Source organism: Bidens hawaiensis, unplaced genomic scaffold (assembly GCF_021521415.1).
Source record: "Bidens hawaiensis isolate Kalapana, Puna unplaced genomic scaffold, B.hawaiensis_p1.1 tig00025022_1, whole genome shotgun sequence".
NCBI classification, from domain to species: Eukaryota; Viridiplantae; Streptophyta; class Magnoliopsida; order Asterales; family Asteraceae; genus Bidens; species Bidens hawaiensis.
The window spans coordinates 8380-36193 of NW_027493983.1; the positions used below are offsets into that span (position 1 = coordinate 8380).

General features: G+C 41.3%; 3 protein-coding genes across 3 annotated transcripts; 2 read left to right on the forward strand and 1 right to left on the reverse strand.

Annotated features, from left to right (window-relative positions):
* The first annotated feature begins 2571 nt into the window (after nucleotides 1-2571).
* On the forward strand, nucleotides 2572-4989 carry LOC143570736 (putative inactive cadmium/zinc-transporting ATPase HMA3). Its single transcript, XM_077056310.1, has 3 exons — nucleotides 2572-2753; nucleotides 2824-2961; nucleotides 4629-4989. The coding sequence occupies exons 1-3, from the start codon at nucleotides 2588-2590 to the stop codon at nucleotides 4949-4951; spliced, it is 627 nt and encodes a 208-aa protein (XP_076912425.1). The 5' UTR covers nucleotides 2572-2587; the 3' UTR covers nucleotides 4952-4989.
* Nucleotides 4990-19137: 14148 nt separating this feature from the next.
* LOC143570740 (uncharacterized) lies at nucleotides 19138-19596 on the reverse strand. The gene has a single exon (XM_077056314.1). The coding sequence runs from the start codon at nucleotides 19594-19596 to the stop codon at nucleotides 19138-19140; it is 459 nt and encodes a 152-aa protein (XP_076912429.1).
* A 4260-nt stretch (nucleotides 19597-23856) lies between these two features.
* On the forward strand, nucleotides 23857-27029 carry LOC143570735 (putative cadmium/zinc-transporting ATPase HMA4). Its single transcript, XM_077056309.1, has 3 exons — nucleotides 23857-24079; nucleotides 24863-25065; nucleotides 25743-27029. The coding sequence occupies exons 1-3, from the start codon at nucleotides 23911-23913 to the stop codon at nucleotides 26880-26882; spliced, it is 1512 nt and encodes a 503-aa protein (XP_076912424.1). The 5' UTR covers nucleotides 23857-23910; the 3' UTR covers nucleotides 26883-27029.
* Nucleotides 27030-27814: the final 785 nt, after the last annotated feature.

Consider the following 27814-nt stretch of genomic DNA (forward strand, 5'->3'; position numbering starts at 1 on the left):
TGTTCAAATTTGGTAATTTTTCGATAAACGGAGAATATTTAGTGAATTTATTTCCGTTTATGAACGTTTATTTGGGAAAAATAGCTAAACATGTTGAAAAATTCTGAAACTTGGTTTTGGAGTTTGATATGGGATGGTAAGATCACTGGTAAAGTTTGGGAATCATTGGAAATGCCTAAGTATGGTTTGGCAATCATCGTTTAACCGAATTTTAACAGCCGAAAAACGCACAAAAAGGCATTTTGTCAAAAGAGTTAGGTTCTGGAAATTTTGCAGGGGCTATGTAAGAACATTAAGGCCATTGGTAAAAATTATTAGATTTTTCGGAGGTCGTTTGATATAAACGGGCCATTTATTACATGATTATAACCTATTAAATGAATTTTTATAAATAAATAATTAATCATAAAATTTCTGGAAATATTTTTATAAAATTCTCCATGTCTTAATGTATTTTTACAAAAATTTGCATAATTTATATATAAGTACATATTTAGTTATGATTAATCAAAGATTTAAATTATAATTGTTTTAACGAAACCGGCAGTTTTGTGTTTAACGGACTGACTGGTATGTCAAAATGTCAAAAGTGGTCAAATATCATATTTTTGAATGATATTGATAAAAACGAACTTGTTACGAAAATTCCGGACAAATCGGGTGGATTGGGCGCGTTTTGTATAATTAAAACCGTGTGAAAACGGAAACGAACCCTGCGATCAAACCAGACACCGAAACCTTAAAATTCTTTCATAAATCAAATCATTTTATCAATCAATATATTTACTTAAGTTTATGTGATCTTACCTAATCCCGAAACGTATAAACGATCAACTGAGCTAGGCTCGGAAAACGGTGAAACTGAGCCAAATCCAGTTTTAAACATTTCATAGTATACAACGTCACAATCTAAGACTATGGTCATGTTCTGGACCAAACAGCTATACCCAGATTATCTATACAACCCGACTTAGCTTGAACACTGTCCTAGTATTAACGATACGGTACCGTTTATAGGAATCAGGCTATAAACGAGGCATCTGACTTATTGACACGTGATTTCTGTGCGAACTACGATAAGGTGAGTTTCACGACCCCCACTTTCTAAACTGTTTTACGAACTTTTGGGGTGGAAAGCATGTTTATACACGTTATCGATCTGAAAACGATTCGGGACATAATAAATATCTGAACAATTATATATGAAAAGTCCCTACAAACATAATGATTGACTACGTGCTGATGAAAGATGATTATTATCATTGACTGGTATATTGAGTGGAGATAATACGAATTGCAAAACATAATGAAATTACACGTGACAACATGTTTATACAAACACATTGTATAATGTTAAACATAACTAATTTGGGAAACAACATGGTCTGTAATGGCCATGGGGATAACGTGGTCTATGATATTTATGGGGCTATTGTGGGCGGAAGGGTGGCCACAATAGTAACAAACTAAAGTTGAGTATGGCTTATGAGCCAAGTTCTGCTGCAACTTATAAACTAAAGTTGAGTATGGCTTATGAGCCAAGTTCTGCTGCAACTTATAAACTAAAGTTGAGTATGGCCTCTGAGCCAAGTTCTGCTGCAACTTATAAACTAAAGTTGAGTATGGCCTCTGAGCCAAGTTCTGCTGCAACTTACTAAACTAAAGTTGAGTATGGCCTATGAGCCAAGTTCTGCTGCAACTTATAAACTAAAGTTGAGTATGGCCTATGAGCCAAGTTCTGCTGCAACTTATTAAACGAACTAACTTGATTATGACATGAATGTTAAGAGAATAATGTGATTATGCGTATTGTGGGCGGATGGGGAGCTACCGTATTTGGTGATACGTGATAAATACTATATGTGTATATGTGTCTATATACATGCTACGTGATTAGCCGTAGGAAATATTATGTGTAGAATATACTAATTATTTGCGTGTACACTATATAATGTTTGAGTTTACGTGGAATCATTGTGGGTGGAAGGGGGACCACAGTGGTCGATGTTAACACGGAACCGTTGTGGGCGGAAAGGGGGCCACAGTGGTTGGTTAAACACGGAAATTGGAAACAGGTAGTACGAACAAACAACCACGATTTTACCGAAATTTCAAATTTATATTATAAACTTACAAGTGTGCATATGCACACACAAGGATATGGCTGTACATATTTATACAAACGTAAACCCATATTTTTACATACGCTCGTACATACAAACTATGACTGTGTGGTACGCAGAACTGATTTCGTTAAACTTATGAAACTCACCAACTATTCGTAGTTGACCTATTTTAACATGCTTTTCAGGTAATCAGATATGAGAAGTAATTTTCTGTGCGTTACGTGTCTGATTGGTGGTTGCTGTCATGGGCATTTGAGTTAGAAGTAAAGTAATTGAAGAACCGGTTTGATAGTATCACCTAGTTTGTAAAAGATGTTAGAACAATATAATATATTGTAAACTAGTTAGTAATGTTTCTTTATGAACAATGTATTTGATACCAGTTGTATCTGTTGCATTTCCGTTTTACGCTTCCGCAATACGCTTAACGGGGTGTGACAGAAGTCAACACTAAGGATGTTATGGTCAACACCCGACTTGCGGTGAAAGCTGGGACCATGATCCCCATTGACGGGGTAGTCGTTGAAGGAAACTGCGAAGTTGACGAGAAGGCGTTAACCGGCGAATCGTTTCCCGTGTCCAAACAAGTGGATTCCATTGTTTGGGCCGGCACGGTCAACTTAAATGGTACATTTTAATCTTCAATTGTCATTTGACATAATAAGTCAAAGTTTGACACAATGTTTTTTTTTTTCAGGTTATATTAGTGTGAAAACTTCTGCTCTAGCTGATGCTTGTGTGGTGGCAAAGATGGCAAAACTCGTTGAAGAAGCTCAAAATAGTAAATCAAAAACTCAGCGATATGTTGACAAAATCGCCAACTATTACACCCCCGGTAAGGTTTAATTTCTTTATATATATATATAACATATATATAACATTTTAATGTAAAAAATAAATATTACTTGAAATCAGTTCGCTAAATGCTCGAATCGAGCCGAGCTTATACGAGCTGCAACCTAAAATGAGTTTTTTTAATAAAGAACTTAGGCTCTAGCTGCTCGCAAGCCTAAATGAGCCTATTTTTATATAATTTTTCTTTAGTATATCTAATATATATTTATAGGATTATTGGATTTAAATAATCCCACCTTTAATGAATTGGCCAATAATAATCCCACCTCCGGTATTTCCCCGCTGGCAGTCCCACCTTTTCAAGGTTTTTTGTTTTATGATCCCCCGTTAAAAATAATTAACGGGGTTAAGTTTTTGCTGATGTGGCTATTGACTTGGCATTTTTCATTATCTACATACGTGGAATCCTCAGCCTTTCTCTTATTTTTAAAAATCGTAAATACTTGATGAATACTGAACCCACGATGCTTAATCAATCAACCCCATTCATTTCCTAACTGAACCCTAATTTGAAGAACACAATCGTCAAAATCCTAAGGAGAATTTGTTAATCAATCAACCTCCACGTCATCGTCATTCTCTTCGTCGTCACTATCAGCTCACCGAACCCATTCGTTCCCCGATCAAATGAGTCACCGGATTGAAGGCGCCGACGGCGAGGTGGAGTCTATTTGCCGGTCGTTAGGTCTCTCAGGGCCTGAAGACTTTGCAATTCCGGTGGCCGAGTGGGAAGCCCGTAAATCTGTTACGCCGGAGAAAATTAGGGTTTTGGATGAGGAGTCTGCTACGCCGGAGAATATTATTGAGTCTTTGATTGACGTCAGCAGGGTTTTGGATGAGGGGAAGAGTGGGATTAAGGGAGTACGGCCGCCTCCGGTGCTAGCTCGTCCGCAGGTGGATGATTTGGGTTCGAGTTGGGATTTGATTCGTGGGTTTGCTCCTGCGGCTGATGTTGTTGAAGAGGATGAGTTAACAAGTATTTACGGTATTTAAAAATAATTAGGGTTCAGTTAGGAAAAAAAAGGTAAAAGCCATGTAGGATAATGAAAATGCCAAGTCACTAGCCACATCAGCAAAAACTTAACCCCGTTAATTATTTTTAACGGGGGATCATAAAACACGAAAACCTTGAAAAGGTGGGAATGCCAGCGGGAAACACCGGAGGTGGGATTATTACTGGCCAATCCATTAAAGGTGGGATTATTTAAATCCAATAATCCATTTTTATGTAGTTATCATTACTATTACATTTATAAAATTATGATGAAACTAACTATGAGCAATGTTATATATAAAAGTTATAATTAAAGTAGATATATGAAATACTTATAGATAACATATAAGTTAATTAATAAAAAATAAACGACCCGAAAAACTACTCACGGCCAAGCTCGAGCTTTAGAACTAGAGCTCGAAACAAGCAAGCTCAAGCTCGAGTTCTAGTATCTTAAACGAGTCTGGGCTTGGCCCGGCTCGTTTACAGTCCTCTCGACCAGAAATGCTTCTTGTTCAAAGTTTTTAATCTTCTTACTGTGGCAAATAACATTATGAAAACTATATTATTTCAATATTAATATTATTATATTATTTTAAATATATTTCTAATATAAAGCAGCTAATAATGCTGATGTCACTTGAGTTTTGCAGCTGTGTGTATAGTAGCCATATGCTTAGCTGGCGTACCGGCTGCTTTACGAGTTCATGATGTTCAAAAATGGTTCCACTTGGCATTGGTGGTTTTGGTAAGCGCGTGTCCATGCGCGCTAATTTTGTCTACACCCGTGGCAGCATTTTGTGCATTGTCAAAAGCCGCTACATCAGGACTTCTAGTTAAAGGGGCTGAATACCTAGAGACACTTTCTAAGGTTAAGTTTATTTGTTTTGACAAAACGGGCACTATCACTAAAGGAGAGTTCTCGGTTTCTAGCTTCCATCCGCTCGTTGACAATCACAAATTGCTATATTGGTAAATTATTCATAAACTTGTTATATGTTTATTAGAGGTATGCATGGGTTGGTTTAGGGCTTAAACTGTACCGAAAAACAAAAAATCGGTTTTTGGTTTTCACATTGGGTTCGATTAGGTTTCGGTCTTAACATTTTTGAGGTATGCAGTGTAACTTTCTGTACGGTTGTTTTTTCAAAATTATATTATGTTAACTATGATTTCTAGAAGTTAGTTACTCAGTTAGTATCATTTCAATAAGGCCCAATTACAAATTTTGTCCTTTAAAAAAAGCCAAATTACGGTTCGTGTCCTTTTTTTAGTTTCCTTGCAGGCGGTGTCCTATAAACATTTTTTTCCTACACGTTATGTCCTTTACGCTAACTGGGTTAGAAAAACTCAGTTAAATACCCTCACATGAGACGCATGTGAGGGCATATTGGTCTTTTCGTCTACACCTGCAAAAATTTTGTATAAGACTATCTTTCTTCCAGAAGCCATCCTGTAGGTTCCCTGGACGGATCACACGAGATATCCCGATATACACAGGTGCGGAATCCCTGTGTAGATCGTTACGGACGTAGAAGATAAGCTCACGAACACACGAACACGATACTAACAACCACACGTTATATTGATAACTCAAACCGAGATACTTACAGACTCTCGACCTCACGTCTATAGACTTACTGAATTACACGTAAATAACCAACTCGATCAACCACTAAACAGTAAACCCGAAGCCTATATAAATACACGACAACTTCGCCTCAGGCGAAGTTGTCTATAACTTCGCTCGTTTAACAAGTTCGCCTAGGCGAACTTGTCAACAACTTCGCTTGGTTAACAAGTTCGCCTAAGCGAACTTGTCAACAACTTCGCTTTTACAAACAATTACATAAACAATATTACAAACTCGATTACAGACATAAGACATATGAACTACTGACATCTATGCACCAACAGACTCCCCCTTGGCAGTAGCTTCATATCTTGATCTTTCAGCTCTTGTCTCGTAATCCTGTATCTTCAAGCGTGCACTCCTTCTCTAACACACACCGTGACTACTCGCTGATATTTCCTTGCTTCATCCTTCCAAGCAGGAATATAGAATATCTTCTTTTGATTCAACACTTGCAGATCAGCTTTCGATAAGTTAACAAGATGCATCGGGTCATACACCCTCAGCACTTCTTGTTCATCTTCGTCTTCCATCACGGCTTCAGCAGTCTGGCAATCAACATACCACCATTTTAGATTCTTCAACACATCTTGAGGCATAGTCTTCATTGGAACCTCCTTGATGCATCGGATCGGTTTGTACTTCATCACCATCCATGGCTTGCCATCTGCTCTCAATCCCCTTTCTGTATCCTCCACGAGCTTTCCCTTCTGTGGCTTTAATAGTTCAAACTTCTTTTCTTTTATGCCTTCTTTCCACACAATCTTCTCAATCATTCTCGCCATATTGTTGTCACTTCTGTTTATCAGGCCCAACCTGGCCAAATCCTTCACCTCGCATTCCGGCAACGTATTGAGAGATCTCAACATTCGTTTGAAGTATTGAATACCATCATAACGCTTCACCACAAACAACTTGATCTGTTCATCATAAATCCAACAGATGATTCCCTTTTTCGACTCAGCATAGCCTTTGATGTTATAACTTTTCTTGAACATGGCTGGAACAGCAGGCTTCTTGGTCTTAATAAACCAATGAGCACAGCCTTCCTTCCACCTAGGCTGCTCCTCCCACTCAGTCTCATCCATCTCAACACTCACGTCGGCTTTCTCAACATCAGGGATCTCGTGTTCAACGTTTTCTTCTACTATCTCCCCCTCTTCTATTTCATCTTCAATCACAATCTGCTCACCGATCTTCTCAATCATATCACTCGGCAGCACATCTTCATCGAATAACACATCATCGCTGAACATGTCATTATCAAGCTCTTTCAGCGCATCAATCACGTCATCCTCAACTAACACCACATCATCACCAGAACCACCAGCCACGTCAGTAGACTCCCCCTCAGCTGTGGAAGTACCAAGAGCTTGAGAAGTTCTTGGCAGCTCACCACCTGCATCTTTCGATGCATTGGGATCATCGTCACGGTCGTTTCTCTTCTTCGTTCTGAGCTCGTCGCCCTTACAGCTCATCTCCCCCTGAGATGCCAAGAACTCCTTCAAGGCATCTATAACTTTCCCATGCTCAACCAGGAGGGATGCCTGTAGTTGATTTGCTTCCACTAGGCTTTGAATAGTCTTCGATTGCTCTGCCACGATCCGCTCTAGTGAAGCTATTCTCTCTGAATCTGAAGTAGGCGAAGGCGAGACACCAGAAGCAGGCGTAACCGCAGGTGGTATCATACCTGATAACCCTGCAGTAGTAATGACCGTTGACTCTACGAATCGTGCTGCTACCACCGACTGAGTAAGCGTTGGCGGTGGTAGAGACACGATCTCCGGAGTCGACGTCTGGATAACAATGATGGATGGAGTGCCAGCCGTTGATGTAGCCACCACGGGAACATCCGCAGCGCTTGTACTTGTCACCTGTACAGAAGAAGGAACAATGGACATACCAGACAGTGCGGCCGGAGCAAATCGTACAGTCCTTGAAGTCTCTCCAGCTCCCATTCCAGCACCTGTCCTCTCCCGTCTTGATCTTCTTATCAGCTTATGTATGTCTTCTTCCTCTTCCGACTCATCATCATCTTCCGTTCTCTTCCTCTTCCCAATCGTTCTCTCTCTCGACACCATCAACCGTCTCCCCTCATTCATAATCTCATCCAAATCGGAGTCAGCCATCGACGTAGCTGCTCTAGTCATACTCACACCCAAACTTTGTGCAGCCGAGACCTGCACCTCCTCAACGTGATCCATATCAAAATAACCTTGACCTCCGAAAACAGCGTCAAGATCAATATCCTCAACAGCAGACACAACAGGCACAGCAGGAGCAGGAACAGCTTGAGTTGCTCTTGCCTGTCGTGGTTGAGGATCTCTGAACTCGTCCCCACCAGCAGGAACATACTCTGGGTTGATTAAAAACCCAAATAGTGGAGTATGCCTGGGACGACGTTCAGGGTTGCTCCTCGCACTCGACGTGCGGCATTGAGCAAAGATACGTTTGCTCACCGATTCCACGTATCTGATCGGGCGTCTCTGAGGTAGAGTCGGAGCCACATGGTTCAATATAATTTGGATAAACCGTGGATACATAATGAACCGCTCCCGAGACATCGCCCTTCTTTGTCTGTCTATCTCGTAAAAGACCATTTGACTGAAGCTATAACGCTTTATAGGTCAGTGCAGTCATGGCAGACTGCATGGTCGCACCCATGCCGTCAGTGCCCGCCTTCCTCCCAGACATGCACACTATCATAACGTGCATGAGGAAGCGCCACTGATCTAGAAGGAAACCCTTCCTCATCTGGGTATCTCCTAATGGACCAGAGTAGCCCATTCGGAGAAACGCTCCATCACGGAACGGAGCTACGAACTCTGTTGGGTCATCCCGAGTCTCCTCACCGAATCGTAACGCCACCCGGATCTGTTCAGAATTGAACTGAACCTGTTGATTGTTCACCGTAGCTCGCATGACCGGGGGCTCAATACGACAGTCGTATTCGACCGTCTGCCAGAAGTCTTCGATATTCGGTAGAGATATCGGCAGTGTGTTGGTGATGGCATGAAAAATCCTCGAGCGTAGGAGGAAAGTGATAATCTCGTGATAGTCGTCCACACCGCTCGCCTCCGGGTCAAGTGTAATGTACATATTGTGACCCGGGAAAAATTGTCTCTGATTGTCACCATCATCTCCTCCTGCACCTCCAGCACCCGCTACCGCAGCCATATCTGCAACAAACTAACCAAGTTAGAACGACATAAAGACATAGCACAAGTTCGCTTGTTACCATGAGCGAAGTTGTGATAAACTCTGTATAGGCGAAGTTAAAGTTGAGGCGAAGTTGGGAACAACTTCGCTTCAGCTTTAAGTTCGTCTAATTAATATAAGTAAAAATGATCTAGGCGAAGTTAATGTTAACTTCGCCTCATCACAACATCGCTTCAGGCGAATTTAAGTTTTGGGCGAAGTTACGGATAACTTCGCCTCAGGCGAACTTAAGCTTCGGGCGAAGTTACGGATAACTTCGCCTCAGGCGAACTTAAGCTCCAGGCGAAGTTACGGATAACTTCGCCTAAACCCTAACTTCGCCTGAATCTGAATCGGCGACAGTGAGGTTATGGAACAACGTGCAGTTGATGATTCGGCTAGTTTTAGACGATTAAGTACTGTTAACCACAAGTTATAAGGACATGTTGACGATCAGTATAGTGTTCAACACGTAAAAACACCAGTTATGAAGATCGGTTTCAAAACCGATGGTTCGAGGATAATAACCGGGTCGAAACGACCCTTGATTAGCATGAAAGAACTTGTAATATATGATAAAACAACATCTCGAACCTTTGATCGGTGTGAAAATCGGAATAAATAACACGTAATCGAGGTTAATAACAAGTTCGCCGGAGAATAGTTTGACTGTGGATATGTTCGCTGATATTAATGAATAGATGACTGTTGATAATCCTTTTATATGGGCGGAGTTATACAGGCGAAGTTACGGATAACTTCGCCTAGGCGAAGTTATCCACAACTTCGCCTGTTCAACAACATCGCCTATATATTTACAAAATCAAACCTTATAATTTTAACAATTTTCCAATTAAGTTATAAAACTTTCCTAGAAGAAATAAATGACATGATCAATTCTAAGTAACCAGTTAATAAATCATAAAACTATCTAAGTACAAAAACTTAAAAACTTTAAAGTATAAGGGATCAAATTTCAGTCTCGATAGGGACTGCTACGTCTTAGAAAAGATCCGAACAGGAATCATACTAAATACGTGACTGTCACATAGATCCGTGTTTAGCTGTATTATGACATATAGAGACAGGTTGTAAGCAGGTATAACTTAAGATGGTTTTCATCGTTTCTGTGATATATATATATATATATATATATATATATATATATATATATATTTTTACTAACAAACATAGACTTCAAAGTAGAAATTAACTGCAAGTCCCGAATCTGGATCACTGCAGTATCTTGAAATGCTATCTTCACGGGAATCAGAACACACATGGGCTCGTGTATGACCGGGTAATCGCTTTTCTGCCTATCATTCGGAAAGATATATATGAAGACACGCAAAACTCTTAAGGAGTTTCCACGTAAAATCAAGTAAATTTAGTTTGTATCACATCTACTTTTACGCACCATTAAAAGTTACCATGACATACAATGATTGTCCTAAAGCCTTTTAAGCCTAATAACTTCACTAGCTAAGCACACAGAATTAGTATACTATCATTTTCCAAGGTTGGATCAATTTTCCGTTTAACATAGCTAACGAACTTCTTACGAAGTAACAGACTTGAAAAATAATTTCATTTCCCTTTTTCTTTCAAAATTTAAACAAAAATCGCCCCGATCTAAACAAAGTCTTCAGGTAAACGGCTATCCCGAAGATCCAATGGATCAGCTGGACCGACCACATACTAGTATGTGTCCTTCTAACTAAGTATGATCGACCAATTTTAAGCGAAAGAAAGAAAAACTCATCATAAACCGCCCCGGTCACTATCAGTAATCTGGTTAATGGCTATCCTCAAAATCTACAAGTAGAAAATGAGGACCAAAACATATTCAAAGACAAGTCCTTCAAACTGATGTAACCGACATATTTTTAAGCGATTAGTAAGGTTTTTTTTTTTTTTTTTTTTTTATCATAACATAAGAATAGCATGGTTACTCGGGATTGATCATCCCATTCAGTTCGATAAGGTTTTGAAATCTGGATTTGTCAAACGCTTTAGTGTATAAATCAGCGAAATTATCAAGCGTATCCACCTTTTCAAGAATTATCAGTTTCTTCTCAGCACAATCCCGTATGAAATGATGACGTATGTCAATGTGTTTAGTTTTACTATGTTTCACGGGATTGTTAGTTACTGAGATAGCAGCTGTGTTATCAATGCAAATAGGAGTAAGTAAGAAATTCAGACCATAGTCGCGCAATTGTTGTTGTATCCAAAGAACCTGATAGCAGCAGTTGGATGCTGCCATGTATTCTGCCTCACAGGTTGAAATTGCGACTGAAGTCTGCTTCTTGCATTGCCACGACACCAATCTGCCACCAAGAAACTGACATCCTCCTGTTGTTGACTTCCGACTCTGATTGCACCCTCCATAATCAGAGTCTGTGTAAGCGACCAGCTCCAAGTCTCCTCCTCTTGGGTACCACAACCCCAGCTTCGGCTTGCCCTTGAGATACCGCAGTATCCTCTTTGCACCTTTCAAATGAGATTCTTTTGGATTTGCCTAAAAACGTGCACAAAGACAAACAGCAAACATTATATTAGGCCTAGATGCAGTTAAGTACATTAAAGAACCTATTATTGCCCGATATTGAGTTGGGTCCACATCTGCATCACCGTCTACTTCAGCACCCAATTTGTAATTGACGCAGATTGGAGTATCATATGGAGAACTGTCCTCCATCTTGAAGCGCTTGAGCACATCATGAACATACTTCGTCTGATGAATGAACATCCCGTCCTTCCTCTGATCAACCTGCAATCCTAGGAAGAAAGTTAGTTCACCCATAGCACTCATTTCAAACCTTTTCTTCATGACGGCTTCAAACTCCTGACACATGGAGACTTTTGATGCAGCAAATATAATGTCATCCACGTAGACTTGTACCAGCAGGATGTCGCTTCCATCTCTTTTGAAGAACAACGTGCTATCAATTTTCCCTCTTTCAAAACCATTCTCGAGCAAGTAATCCGATAAAGTTGCATACCAGGCACGAGGTGCCTGATGTAATCCATACAACGCCTTGCTCAACTTGTACACGTGATCTGGATAGTCTGGGTCAGGAAAACCCGGAGGTTGCTCAACATACACAACCTCATCAACTTTCCCATTCAAAAACGCACTCTTCACATCTAGCTGAAACACCTTCATCTTTTCATGAGCAGCAAACGCCAAAAACAATCTTATGGCTTCCAACCTGGCGACAGGAGCAAACACTTCGTTATAATCAATCCCCTATTGTTGATTAAAACCTTTCACGACAAGCCTCGCCTTGTTTCTTATAATGATCCCCTTATCATCTCTCTTGCACTTGAACACCCATTTTGTGCCTATCGCATGCACATTCTTTGGTTTTTCAACCAAAGTCCAAACTTCCATCTTCTCGAATTGAGCCAACTCTTCTTGCATGGCTTCGACCCACGAGCTGTCCTTTAAATCCATTTGATAATTCTTCGGTTCAATCTGGCTTATAAAGCAGGTATACAGGCATTCATCGATTATTCCTGTCTCCTTAATGCTTGTATAAACACAGGTATGTTCATTCAAGCTACTTCTCGTTTGTACACCTGAGGACACATCACCAATCACATTATCCAAAGGGTGATCTTTATGAATTCTCGTGGTCGGAACAGAACCGACATGCAAATTATCTTCCAAATTAGAAGAGATCTCATCAATGGTTGTTTCATGCTGAGAGTGAAAAGGATTGATAAATTCTTCTTCAGCAGAGGTAGCAGGGGTATCGATAGTGTTTGATGAGGAAGGTTGACATTTTTCAATCAGCTGTCTTTGCAATAGATTTTCTTCCTCATCGAGTATCATCTTCGTCGCAGCTCTTTCTTCTTCTTCAGAAATCTCCAAATCCGGTACGTTAAACGACTTAAAAAGCTTAACATAGTCGAAAAGCTCAGCAGGTCCATTGCTAGGTTTTGGCGGTTGGTAACTTGTGATGTCAGTGTTACACACCACCTCCACCTTGCAAGTCGAAGTATTGAAGACCCGTCTGTTGGGAGTACCAACAACATAACCGACTAATATTCCTTCATCGGCTACTTCCCCAAATTTAGAATTTTTCTTCAAGATCGAACAAGGGGACCCGAATGGTTCAAGACCACTCAAGTTGGGCTTCCTCCCATGCATAAGCTCGTAACACGTTTTACCAAGTCTCTTAACGGTTAACACTCTGTTCAGAATACTGCTTCAGCCCAGAACATCACAGGAAGCTTCGAATCTGCCAGCATAGTTCTGGCTCCTTCAATTAAAGTTCGGTTCTTCCTTTCAGCCACTCCATTCTGTTGCGGAGTATACGGAGCGCTGTATTGATGTTCAATTCCTTTCTGAAGACAGAAGATCTCCATTTCAAAGTTCTTGAACTCCGTCCCATTGTCACTTCTGATGAACTTAACTGTTTTACTCATGACGTTCTCAACTTTCGTAATCAAATTCTTCACCATTTGAGCCGTCTCATCTTTCGATTTCAGAAAATATACCCACGAATATCGTGAGTAGTCATCAGTGATCACCAAGCAGTAAGAAGTACCTCCTAGACTTTGTATATTCACTGGACCGAAGAGATCCATGTGAAGCAGTTCTAGAGTACTGGCAATAGAGTTGACCATCTTGGTGAGATGGGATTTCTTGTGTTGCTTTCCCTTCTTGCATGCAATACATTTATCTTCAAAGTTAAAACTTTTCAAGGGAACGCCCATCACAAGCCCATTGTTGACAATGTGGTTCATCTTCCGAAGATGAATGTGCCACATCCTCCTGTGCCATAGTTCGGATTCCGATTCGCTTGCTTTCGTCATTAAACATGATTCTCCCGTGGCCATTTCAGTAGACCTCATATCCATCACATAAGTGTTTGTATCACGTGGAGCTTTCGTCACTATCCACTCGTCTGGTATCTGAAAACCAGGCTTCAACACGATCGCCTCATTCTTCGTGAAATGAACAGTATACTCCTTATCACAAATCTGCGACACACTCAGCAGATTGTGCTTCAACTCTTCTACAAAGTTAACATTTTCAAGAGTTATTTTCCCGTTGGACACCGTTCCTTTTCCAGTAATTCTTCCTCCACTTTCACCAGCAAAACTAACTCTCGCTCCTTGAACAGGTTATAAGTCGTGCAACAAGTATTTGTTGCCCGTCATGTGCCGGGAACAGCCGCTATCTACAATCCAAAGACTGTGGGCAGCCCTGTTCAACTGTTCCTGCACAATAAAGCAAATGATTAGAATCTAGGGACCCAAGACCAATTGGTCTTGGATCTATACATCCCGTACTTCTGCTTTCCAAAGTTAGCATTTGGATAATTCCTGTCAGTCCTATTAGGAAATCTCCTTGGAAATTGAGTGTGAGGCCTCCAAACCTATGTACATTGAAAGTATTATATCTTGTGGTTTGGTTATTAGCATTGTTAAACTGAGGTTTGTTTCTGTGAAACCCTGTATTAGTTACATTTCGGAACCTTAAAGGGTTTTCATTTTTAACAGTATTAAAATTACCAGTAGACTTATGCTCAGTTTTAATAGGCCTCACGCCTCTGAATTTCGGCATCAGAGGACAATCTGCAACAAGATGTCCTAACTTATTACATCTAAAACAACACCTATACTCCATTTTCTTTTCAAAGGTTGTTTTGGATGTCGAGGCAGTGTTACCGGCCGTTCGTCTCACATAAGGTGGGACGTACGGGTTGAGTGGAGTACTCTTTTTAGAAGTTTTATCTTTTTCTCCACCAGTGGGTAACACTACCTTCTCTTTTGTCTTACCCGATTCGGACAACTTATCCGAATCTGATGAGACTGGACTCGTAACAGAAATATTCACACTTGAAACAGGCGAACTCGTTTCGCCACTACTAACACTTGGTTCTTTACTCGTAACCTTGATAGGAACTGTCTGAGGAACTTCAAAATCAACAGATTTCTGAACACTAGGGTTAAAAGTGTAGTTGTGGTTATAAGGTGGTGGAACCTCGTGATACCCAATTCCTCCCCTCTTTGTAGAGGTACCTTGATCACTAACAAGGTGATCAAGAATAGCTGAGGAATTTCGGAACTGCTCCAGTTTTCGGTTTAGTTCCACCACTTTCACCTGGTGGTCAGCAATCTGCTTTTCTCGTTCAGCAATCAGTTTAGTCTTTTCTTCTAAAACCTCATAACTAAGATCAATAACTTCAATTTTTTCAGCAAGTTTAGTTTTTAAGCTTTTAACATCTTTTTCACACGCTTTAATTTTAACTTTGTAACTGTTTTCTCTTGCTTTTGTAAAGTGATGATCTTCTTTAAGAGTTTTAAATTCAGCATCTAAACGAACATACTGATCAGTTATGGTAGCAAGTTGCTCAGACAAATTCTCACATTTAGTACAAAAAGATTTAGAACTTACCTCGGAGATTTGATCATTGTTATCTGCCATGAAAGCTTTTTCCTTACCAGTAGCTTTCTCTTCTCCGTTAGTCTTCTCACGTTCTTCATTCTCAACCTTAGCCATATTTGCCTGCTCACTAGTTTCATTCAAATGCAGGTTCCAGTTGTATTCACCTGCTTCTCTGGACAACATGGCATTGATTTCCTTATTATTCCCAGTGTGCTGTGCAGACCGGCCTTGACCACGTTCAACTCTCTCGTTTCTGCAATCTTTGGCAAAGTGCCCGTTTTGTTGACAGTTATAGCACCTCACCTTAGACTTGTCGAATCCTGGCCTGCCACCTACAAACTTTCTTCCCGTCTTTCTCATGAACTTCTTCACTCTCCTCACTATCATGGCCATCTGCCATTGTAAATCCATCTCCTCCAGATCATCAGCATCGATCTGGTCATAGTCTTCATCTAGCATCGCTGGATCAACCACCTTTCCTTGAATATAGTTTTCATATGAAGCAATAAATGAAGCATATAGGCCAAACTGCTCTTCAGCAGATTTGACGCTCATTGGCATCTTAGAGAAATTATTGCTTGAGGAACTTGAAGATCCACTAAACTTGCTTGCTGTCTGTTGAGTACCACTTGATCCACCCGCAACAAAGCAAACATCCCCATTTGAGTTTACTGACACTTGCCCCTCCTGTGAAGAATTGGCACCCGACTCACCCTTCGAGTAGTAGGCGGCAGAATCAGTCTTTGAACTTGTATTGGAGTTTACTTTCGCACCGTACATGCCTGGATCTTGAACCTGATCCATAGATGTTTCTTTTCTTACCATATTAAGCTCAAAAGTTCTGAGCTTGTTGACAGTAGTTTCAAGATCATAAGTAGGGAAGTCCTTGTCTTCCCTCATTAGCACAGTATACATCTCCCATTTTGGTGGGAGAGCATCGAGAAGTTTTTCCACAATCTCTTCTTCTCGGTAGGAAATGGAGTAGTTACTCAATTCAGTCATTAGATGATAATATCGAGTGATAATATCATCAAGAGATTCGTTCTTTAAGTACTTAAAAACTGAAAATTGAGTCTTGAGCAACTTTATCTTTGAAGCCCGAATGCCTACATTTCCTTCGAATCTGCTCTCAAGAGCTTCCCAAAGCTCTCTAGCTGATGTATACTTTCTGAATGTATGGAGGATCTCCTGTGGAAGAGCCATTGTGATTGCAGCATGAGCCTTGCTCTCGGCTTCATACATCTTCTTCTCCTCCTCTTCCATTTTACTGTATTTCTTGATTTGGTCTCGACCCTCATACTCCATGATTGGTGGAATATATCCATCTTGGATGCATATCCACATTTTCGCATCCTGGTACTTAACATACTGTATGAACCGATCCTTCCAAGCGACAAAATCGGTTCCCTTCAGCAACCTTGGGGCCTTTGTAGCTGACCCCGCTTCAACTTCCATCTTGACAAGCTCCGAAATGTTGATTGACGACATCCTTCTTGAAGACTAAGAAACCCGAAAAATTCTGAAAAGGGCGAAGTTTGAAAAATTTCTTCGAAACAGTACTGTAGGCGAAGTTAAGTATAACTTCGCTTAAGTAATAACTTCGCTGGATTCTTCTTAAATTCGCGTGACTGGGCGAAGTTGAGAATAACTTCGCTTAGGATAAGCGAACTTAGAAAGTAAGCGAACTTGATGAGAACTTCGCTGAACTAGGCGAACTTGAGAAGAACTTCGCTGAGTTAGGCGAAGTTGAGGAAGTAGGCGAAGTTGTGAATAACTTCGCTTCTCCTTATATCTTCGCTGAAACCCTACGAATCCTGACGGCAACTTCGCCTGATGAACAGCAACTTCGCCTGACGAACTGAAACTTTCTGCAGATCTGAAAATCGGATTTTAACGACGATTTTGACGGTTTAAAGGCTTAAACACACTGGTAGGAAGCTAGAATGAGCAAAAACACCACAAACTCGTCCCGGTAATACCCGAAATGAGACGAATTCTACACCCGCGTGAATATCCCGAACCACACAATCGAGCAAATGCTCTGATACCAATTGTAGGTTCCCTGGACGGATCACACGAGATATCCCGATATACACAGGTGCGGAATCCCTGTGTAGATCGTTACGGACGTAGAAGATAAGCTCACGAACACACGAACACGATACTAACAACCACACGTTATATTGATAACTCAAACCGAGATACTTACAAACTCTCGACCTCACGTCTATAGACTTACTGAATTACACGTAAAAAACCAACTCGATCAACCACTAAACAGTAAACCCGAAGCCTATATAAATACACGACAACTTCGCCTCAGGCGAAGTTGTCTATAACTTCGCTCGTTTAACAAGTTCGCCTAGGCGAACTTGTCAACAACTTCGCTTGGTTAACAAGTTCGCCTAAGCGAACTTGTCAACAACTTCGCTTTTACAAACAATTACATAAACAATATTACAGACTCGATTACAGACATTAGACATATGAACTACTGACATCTATGCACCAACACATCCACCACCACCAAACCCACCATCAACACCCACCTTCACATCACCGTTCAACCTCCAGTAACCACCATCATTCCGGCCACCAAAGCCCAACTCTACAACCACTCTCGTCCCGTCTACCGTCCTCAACCCCGCCGCAATCGTTCCATCTGCTGCTCATGCTGTCTCTGGATCACCTTCACCGTCATTATCCTACTACTCATCGCCGCCGCAACGTCCTCAACCACGTCTACCGTCCTCAACCACGTATTGTCACTCCACGTGTCACAATTTAGCTTATCTCCATCCAAAAAACTCAACACCAAATTCAATTTCTCTATCACCGCTCGAAACACTAACAAGAAGACCCGTTCTCCTACGATCCGGTCACCGTATCGTTCGATTCCAACGGCGTGGACGTCGCGACGGGACGGTTTTGGCGTTCAAGAGTAAGAAGGTCCCGATTAGGGTTACGTGTACCGGCATAAAGGCGGCGCCGCCGGAGTGTAATGTGGATCCCGGAGTGTAATTTCAACCTTCAATCCCGGGGAAGACGATGAGGACGGCGGATGGGGAGTGTAATGTGGATCCCGTTGAAACCCAGATCGGCCGTTACGATTCCTACGAGTTTGAACCAAATCTCGCCGGAGAATATAACGCCGACGAGTTCGATAGTTTGGCCGAGGTGTACGGCCAGGTTTTGGTTTGATTTGAATTTGGATTGAGGAATGGGGAGATGGTTGGGTTTTGGTTTGATTTGAATTTGGGATGATAATGGATTTGCAGGTTTTGGGGTTGGTGGTAGGTTTTGGGATTTTGTAAGTTATAAATTTGCAGTACAGACGAAAAGACAAAAATGCCCTCATATGCGCCTCATGTGAGGGTATTTAACTGAGTTTTTCTAACCCAGTTAGCGTAAAGGACATAACGTGTAGGAAAAAAATGTTTAAAGGACATCGCCTGCAAGGAAACTAAAAAAAGGACACGAACCGTAATTTGGCTTTTTTTAAAGGACAAAATTTGTAATTCTGTCTTTCAATAATAATGTCTTGTTTTATAAATAATTTATAAGGATTTATGCATTAACAGTCTACTTCATGCCACTTTCAAACTGTTTTACATGTTTCTTTTAAATCCACTTTCATCACCAAATCAAGGTATTGACCCATTTTGTAAGTAAACGGGTCAAAACCGTGATATGGTTGAAGAAACTAACAAGGAGATAAATGAGGAAGCTTAATTTCTAAATGATCGGAAACTAGCCACAAACCGAATTAAATCCAAACCAAACATTCAAGTTACAAAAGACCCCACAAATAACCAACAAAGCCATACTGGTCCTCTATCATGCATACGTAAATAACAAAACAAAGAAAAACATAAACATAACCGAACGGATCGTATCAAGACTTCCCCCTTAGCACTTTTTGACCTCAAGAAGTGAGTTCTGAAAAATCTGGAAACCGTAGCGTTAACTCATCCAAGAATTCCCACGTAGCCTCTTGCTTTCCTTGCCCTTTCCACTGAACGGGAACCTTCATCTCTGCCCGATTCCTTCGCTTTACCAACTTCCGCTCCAGCACCGCCTGAGGTTGAAGGGAAAACCGAGCTTCGGTAGGGAGCGGCACAATTTTAGTTGGTGGTCCAGCCGCTTCTTTCAACAATGATACATGGAAAACCGGGTGAATTTGTGCCTCTTCAGGTAAGTCTAAACGATACGCGACATTCCCCACCTTCTCTGTAAACATAAAGGGCCCGAAATACTTGGGAGTGAGCTTTGAATGCTTGTTGACTCTTAATGAATTCTGCATGTATGGCTGCAACTTTAAGTACACCCATGCCCCTGGTTCAAAAACCCGTTCCGATCTATGTTTATCCGCTTGCTGCCTCATACGGTTTTGAGCTTAAAGTAAGGACTGTTTCACCAACCTTATCGCGGTCTCTCGATCTTGCATCATCTCGTCTACATCCCTATCATTCGTGTCACGAGGAATATATGGTATGTGTAAGGGAGGACGATACCCATACAAAGCCTCAAAAGGAGTTTTTTCCAACGACGAATGGAACGTGGTGTTGTACCACCATTCAGCTAGGGACACCCATTTAACCCAAGTGTGTGGCCTCTCCATTACCATGCATCTCAAATAACCCTCCAAGCAACGATTAACTACCTCCGTCTGCCCGTCCGATTGTGGATGGTATGCGGTGGACAAGTTTGCTTCTATCCCTTGTAGGTTCAAAAATTCTGTCCAAAAAGCACTCAAAAATATCGGATCACGGTCTGATACGATTGACTTAGGACACCCATGGAGTTTAAATACGTTATCAAGAAATACTTGAGCCACTTCTTTAGCCGAGAACGGATGCCCTAATGTCATGAAATGGCTGTATTTCGTGAGTCGGTCAACCACCACGAATATTGTATCTTTCCCTTTAACCTTCGGTAATCCACCTATGAAATCCATAGAAATATCCGTAAAGATCGTGTCAGGAATCGGTAGCGGCTGTAACAAACCTGGGTAGGCAACATTTTCGTGTTTGGCTCTCATGCACACATCACATGCACGTAACAACCGGCGAATCACCTTCGATATCCCCTTCCAAAAGAACATACCCTTGACCCGTTGGGTTGTAGCTCGCACCCCCGAGTGACCTCCCATGGCCGTCTAGTGACACAGCCGTACACCTCCTCCCTTAATTTCGTGTCAGCCCCAATCACCATCCGGTCCTCTTTTGTTAACCACTTCCCGTTCCATTTAAACCGTGGCACATGTTCCCCATTTTTAAGCTTCTGCACAATACTTTGCACTTCAATATCTCCCCTTTGACTTTCCAATATTCTTTGTAGCAATAATGGTTCAAGTTGGGAGATGGCCATCTCGAAAAGAGTACCGCCTTGAACTCAAGATAGGGCATCGGCCGCGACGTTCTCCCGACCTTGTTTATACTCGATGCAAAAATCATAACCCATTGACCTTGCTAACCATTTATGTTGCAGCGGTGTAGTGACTTTTTGAGTCAAAAGATGCTTTAGGCTCCGTTGGTTGGTACGGATAATGAAAGGCCCGGTAATGAGGTAATAGTGCCATTGTTTTACAGCCACCATGATTGCTAACAGCTCCTTTTCGTAGACCGACAAAGCATCTTGTTTGGGTGATAGGGCTCGACTTAAAAACGAAACCGGGTGATTTTCTTGCATGAGAACCGCCCCAATACCCCCCGCCGATGCATCTGTCTCTATTACGAATTGTTTCTTAGGGTCCGGTAGAGTCAAAACCGGGGCCGATGACAGGGCCGATTTAAGGCGTTCGAATGCGTCTTGGGCATCACTACTCCATTTAAAGGCGTCCTTCTTGAGTAAGTTCGTGAGATGTTTTGCAATCAAACCGAAGGATCGTATAAAGTGTCGGTAATACCCCGCTAGCCCAAAAAAAACCTCTTAGTTGCTTAAGTGTTTTCGGTACGGGCCACTGTTGGACTGCCTCAATCTTCATCGGGTCCGTTTTCACACATTCACATGATATTATATGGCCCAAATACTCTACCGCTCGGCCCCCGAACACACACTTGGACTCCTTTGCGAATAACTTATTTTCCCTCATGATGGATAAAACTTGTTTCAAATGTTGCACGTGTTGTTGTTCATTCCGACTGTAGACCAATATGTCATCGAAAAACACCAAGACTCCTTTCCGTAACATGGAACGAAACGCGTGATTCATAAGTGCTTGGAACGTCGCTGGGGCGTTCGTGAGACCGAACGGCATAACTAGGAATTCGTAGTGCCCTTCGTGGGTACGGAACGCGGTTTTGTGCACGTCTTTGGGTGCCATGCGCACCTGATGATACCCGGAACGTAAGTCTAGCTTCGAAAACAGTGTAGCACCCCCCAACTCATCTAATAATTCTTCGATCAACGGAATAGGAAACTTATCTTTAACAGTTACCTCATTGAGACGGCGATAGTCCATGCACATACGCCATTGGCCATCTTTTTTTGACCAATACCACTGGGGCTGCGAAAGAGCTTTGGATATTCTGGATAACCCCCGCATCCAACAGTTCTTGGGTCGTTTTTCGATGACGTCCCACCGGTGGGTACCAGTAAGGACGCTGGCTTATTGGTGACGTTCCCGCTTGGAGTACGATCCGATGATCAAACGGTCGAGGCGGGGGCAGGCCCTTCGGTATTTGGAACACTTCAGCGAATTCATGTATAAGTTGTTTCCACGGTAGGCTCTCGGCAGGTACATTAGGGTCACAAAGGACCTTGGACTGGTACGAGGTCTCGGCTCCCCTATTAGCTAACTGCAAGCTAAAAAGTTGCAAGCTACCTTCCTTCACATGTTTGTTCAACATCCCATCCATTTTTTCCAGCGAACACACAACCACCTTGTTATTTTGCAGACCCTTCAATTTGTATTGTTTGCCCTCTAACTCGAAACACATTGTCATTTTTTGAAAGTTCCACAAGATATCTTGTGACGGCAGGAGCCATTGGACCCCTAAGATCATATCATAATTTTCCAACGTTAGGAGTAACACTTCTGTTTTGAACCAATAACCCTGCATGGCCCATTGAAACTCGGGGCAAAACTGTTTACACTCGAGCTCCTTCCCGTCTGCCACTCCCACGTTAATAGGAGTGATGTCTCGTACCTCGCACTGCAGTTTCTTGGCAACCCGACTGTCAATGAAATTGTGAGTGGACCCGGAATCGATGAGAATATGCAGCTGACGATTTCCCATTGAACCTTGAACCCTCATAGTCGAGTAAGACGACATTCCAGTGAGTGCATGGATCGAGATTTGGTGTTCTTTTTCATCGTCTTTGATGACCTCAGTTTCTACCTCTTCTTCATCGTCAACCTCGATGACATAAACTTGGCCCCTCGGCCGTGCACATTTGTGACCCGGTACGAACTATCCGTACACCAAAAACATTCCCCTTTCGCCCTTTTTTGTTCCAGTTCTTTACTACTTAAACGACGTTGGTTGTTACATGGCTTAGCCGTGGCAGTAGTGGTTCGGGTGGGTGTGGGTAAAACTGGTAGTTTAGCTGCATTGGTAGGCGGAGTAATCTTTGTGTTTTCGGCTTAGCATTACCCCCGTTCCATTTCCCACCCGCAAACTTCTCCTCAAGGGTTTCATTATTAAGGTCTTGTGTCTTGGCCAATCCATACGCTTCATGCAGTGTACGTGGTCTGAACATTTTTACTGGCCCCGGATGTCCGGCTTGAGGGTCTTGATATACAAACTAACGACTTGGGTTTCGCTTAATGACTTGTTCAACAACGAATCGAAAGCGGTGTTCAGTTCCTGTAACGTACCCGTTTGTTGTAGCGAGGCCATTTCCTCCAATGGGTCTTCGAACATAGCATCAGAGAAACGAGCAGAAATGGAACGAACGTACTCCGACGAGCAGAAATGGAACGAACGTACTCCGACCAGGGAACCTCAGCAACCGTAGCGTTTCTGGTCTTCATATAGGCCCGGTGCCACTGTAGGGCATCTCCCTCCAAGTGAACCGCAGCGCACCGCAGCTTGGATTCGTCGGGTGTATCGTCCATTGCGAAGAAGTGCTCGCAACGGTAAACCCAACCCTCTACATCCTCTCCCGAGAACTTGGGGAAGTCGATCTTTCCGATACGAAAGGGTTTGGAACCCCTGGAATCGGCATCGGGACCGGAGGACCCAAAAGAACTGCCGGACGATTGCGACTTGTCCCGCACAGCCTTCAGGATCTCTTCCTGCTGCTTGGATGATTGTTCCTGCTGTTTCATCAAGGCCGACAACGCAGCTTGGATATCACTGATGGCTTTATCGTGAGACTTAAGGGTGTTATCGATTTCGTTGTTACGTGTGTTTGTCATGGCGGCGGCGGCAGAGCTCCGATGAGGTATCGAGAGGCTCTGATACCCTTGATATGGTTGAAGAAACTAACAAGGAGATAAATGAGGAAGCTTAATTTCTGAATGATTAGAAACTAGCCACAAACCGAATTAAATCCAAACCAAACATTCAAGTTACAAAAGACACCCCACAAATAACCAACAAAGCCATAATGGTCCTCTATCATGCATACGTAAATAACAAAACAAAGAAAAACATAAACATAACCGAACGGATCGTATCAAACCGACACCTAATTTCGTTTATGGGTTATTTGCAGGGTTTCAAGCCTAGAGAGCAAATCTAGTCATCCAATGGCTGCAGCACTTGTAGACTATGCACGCGCTAACTCAGTCGAACCGCAACCCGACAACGTGGAGGAGTTCAAAGATTTTCCTGGGGAAGGAATTTATGGAAAGATAGACGGGAAAGATATTTATATTGGAAACCAAAAGATTGCCATTAGAGCAGGATGTTCACAAGGTAAAATATTATTCACAACATCATTTTAGATCTCATTTCAACCACTCGAATCAAGCCGAGCTTTAACAGGCACATTTATCAAAATGAGCTCGATCCTGGGCTTTACATGTCGAGTTTAACTAGACTCACAGTTCTAAACGAGCCTCGTATTTATATTATTTTTATTTAACGTTATTTAACGTACTATATATATATAGAAAATAGTTACAAGTATTTCACAACACCATTTTTAGATGTCATTTCACATGGGTGTAAACGAGCTGAGCCACTCATGGATTACTCAGGATTCGCTTGCCAAAAGCATGAACTAGATCGAATTTGAGCTTCACATATTGAGCTCGACTAGACTCATGAGCCTAAAGAGCCTGTTATATATATAATTTTTATTCAATATTTTAAATACGTGTATACATAATAACTATTATATTGTATATTTTTTATGCTAAAGATAATAAATTATATATATATAATGTTAAAGACAATTATACATGAACACAATTATATATTTGTGTTTATGCTAAAGACAATTATACATGAACACAAAATAAAATATTTAGTAAATAATAAACGAGACAGGACCGAGCTGTGATTGAGCAGTCGAGCTTGAAAATCTACTCTCGAGCCGAGCTCAAGCTTTAAAAATAGAGCTAGAAACGAGTTGAGCATGAGCTCTTCATGTTAAACGAGCCGTGCTTGAGCTTAGGTGAGCTTGGGTTAGGCTCGGCTCATTACATATTTTTACTCCCATCATGTTTTCTAACTTGTTTACTGAACTATTATTAGTTCCAATGAACCGGGGTGAAAATAACAAAGGGAAATCGACTGGTTACATATTTGTGGGGCCCACACCTGCTGGGGCATTTAGTCTCTCTGATTCATGTAGAATTGGAGTAAAAGAAGCACTCGAAGAACTTAAATCTATGGGGATCCGAACAGCCATGCTTACGGGCGATTGTGAAGCTGCAGCCGATTATGCACAAAATCAGGTGAATAGATAGAAAATTCTTGTTTCCAATATTAGATGTGCAATTTCAACCCGTTTATTATTAAACGGGCTTATTTGAGTTAAATATTATCTCTAACAGGTTAATTTATAAAATTTAACCTGTTAGAAATAAGGAAAGTCAGTTAGTTCGACAAATTTTCAACCCGTTTATATAGACATGGGTTTATTTAACTTAAATGTTATCTCGAACGGGTTAGATCTTTTAACCCGTCAGAGATAAAGAAAGTTGGTTAATAGACAAAAATAAATAAAAATTCAACCTGTTTATTTATAAATGGGTTTATTTGAGGCAAATAGTATCTCTACCGGGAGCTAAGGAAAGTCAGTTAGTTATTCGACAAAAATTTCAACCCGTTTATTCATAAATGAACTTATTAAAAGAACTAGATTATTATTGTAATATAAATATAACTTTTGTAATCACTTAAGTATTTATGTAACATTTTTCTGGAAATGTACCAACAAGCGGTTGCTGATCAACGAACATGAACCAACGCGTTTTGGCCCGTTTATGTCTGAACGGGTAAATAAAAAAGTAGCTAAAAGGAAACCGGGTTCAAAGTGACCTAAACTGTAATTTTACTAACCCTTAGATATTTCGACCCGTTAACCACCGTGCCCGACCTGACCTGTTTAATTCGCATGTTTATTTTGCAGTTAGGAGGGGCATTAGATATGATTCATGCAGGCCTTTTACCACAAGACAAGGCAAAAATAATAAAAGAAATTCAAAAAGAATCGAAAACCGCGATGGTCGGTGACGGGCTAAACGATGCACCCGCTTTAGCCACAGCCGACATTGGGATCTCAATGGGAGTTTCTGGATCCGCACTAGCAAACGAAACCGGACATGTAATCTTAATGTCAAACGATATCAGAAAAATCCCGGTAGCCGTGAAACTAGTGAGAAAAGCCCGCAGAAAAATATTCGAAAACATATTTATTGCAATCATCACGAAAGCTGCCATAATCGCATTAGCTATCGCGGGCCACCCACTCGTGTGGGCCGCAGTTCTCGCGGATGTCGGGACATGTTTGTTAGTGATTTTCAACAGCATGCTTTTGTTACGAGGCGTAACTTTGAGAACCGTGAAAACGCATTCGGGTTCTCATAATCATGCTCAATGCGTGTCGGGTACGAAGGTTCAAAAGCACGGTGGGTGTTGCGGTCATGGTCTCGAAGATAATGCACAAGAGTTGAAGCATTTGGTACAAGTAAACGAAGAAACCGACAGTTGCTGCACGCATCACGATGATCATGATAATCATGTATCCGAACCGGATGATAACGACGACTGTTGTCATGATAATCACTGCACACAAGATACGAAAGACGAGTGTTGCGCTGACGTCACTCATGATGTCAGCGAAGGAAAACAAAAACACGGTTGTTGTGCTGACGATGACGTGGAGGAGATACAAGAGGTGAAGCATGTGGTACAACCACAACATGCGTGTCAAACCGCTTGTAAACCAAAACAAGAGACCAAATGTCAAGAAACCAAATGTTGTAATGTGACTAAAGATGTGGAGTCACATTGTTCGGGGAATTCGGTTAACGAAACAATCAACGATAACAAGCCGCATTGTCACTTGATCGAGGACACGACGAAACATGAAAACCATCATCATCATCATAACCATAACCATCACCACCATCACCATCATCATGGCTTGAAGAAGAGGCATGTAAGTGCATGTTGCAAAAGTTTTATAAGTTACAGATGTTGTGGGGCGCAGTCTTTGAGAGGTGGATTTAACAGGAAGGGTTATTTATCAGAAATTGTGATTCAGTGAATATTCACATTATCTTAAGGGGGATTATGGATATCATATACATGATGCATGTTAATAATGGGTGTAATAGAGGTATTGTTGCCAGTTTAGGAGTTTTATTGGTTAGATGTACCCTGGTGTAATTTGGTATGATATTAAAGTGTTAAGTTGAGATTTATACGAGTTTGCGCATGCTTTATGACACGTGGGGGTGTGCAGATACAGCTGAAATAGAATCGAAGCGAACCATATTACCACATAGGTCATGTCGGTTCTAGTTTAGTATTTCAAAAAGATGGTTTATGTTTGGTTACTAAACTAGAACCGACTAAACAACTTTTTATAAATTTGTTTTTCTAGGTTTTCAAAATGATGGTAAGATTCCATTCATTTTCTTTTAACAGTAAATAACATTATGTCCTCGAATAAGATCAAATGAGAATGTAAAACAGTTTGACGCACTACAAATGTCATCGAATCGTGACAGCAAGAAACCCAGAAGTCCTATATTCTTTAGTAAGTACGGTGTATTTTGGTATTCCTAGTTAATCAAACAACATATGATATGAATTTAGTGCTACAAAAGCTCATTATCGTCTTTACCCAATAATTGTTACACTTTCTACCCGGTACCAACCCGCGGCGAGTTTTTAATGTTCGCTATTTATGACAATATGACACGAATAAATGTCATTAAAGCACTTACTATTCAAGTTTAATATAGAAAATATTTCACAAATAGTACATGTGGTAGACTGTAGAGATGGGCTAAAAACAGGTGAAAATCCATATTCGGGTGTTTAACTGACACACACACAGAATACAGCCGGTTTAGCCATACCCATCCAGCAACCTCCTAAAGTTTGTTATGGACTGAATCTCACCTAGCTTATTCTAAAACAATTTAAGTTTTATATTTCCATACGCAAAGAAATCTTTCTGTATGTAAGCGC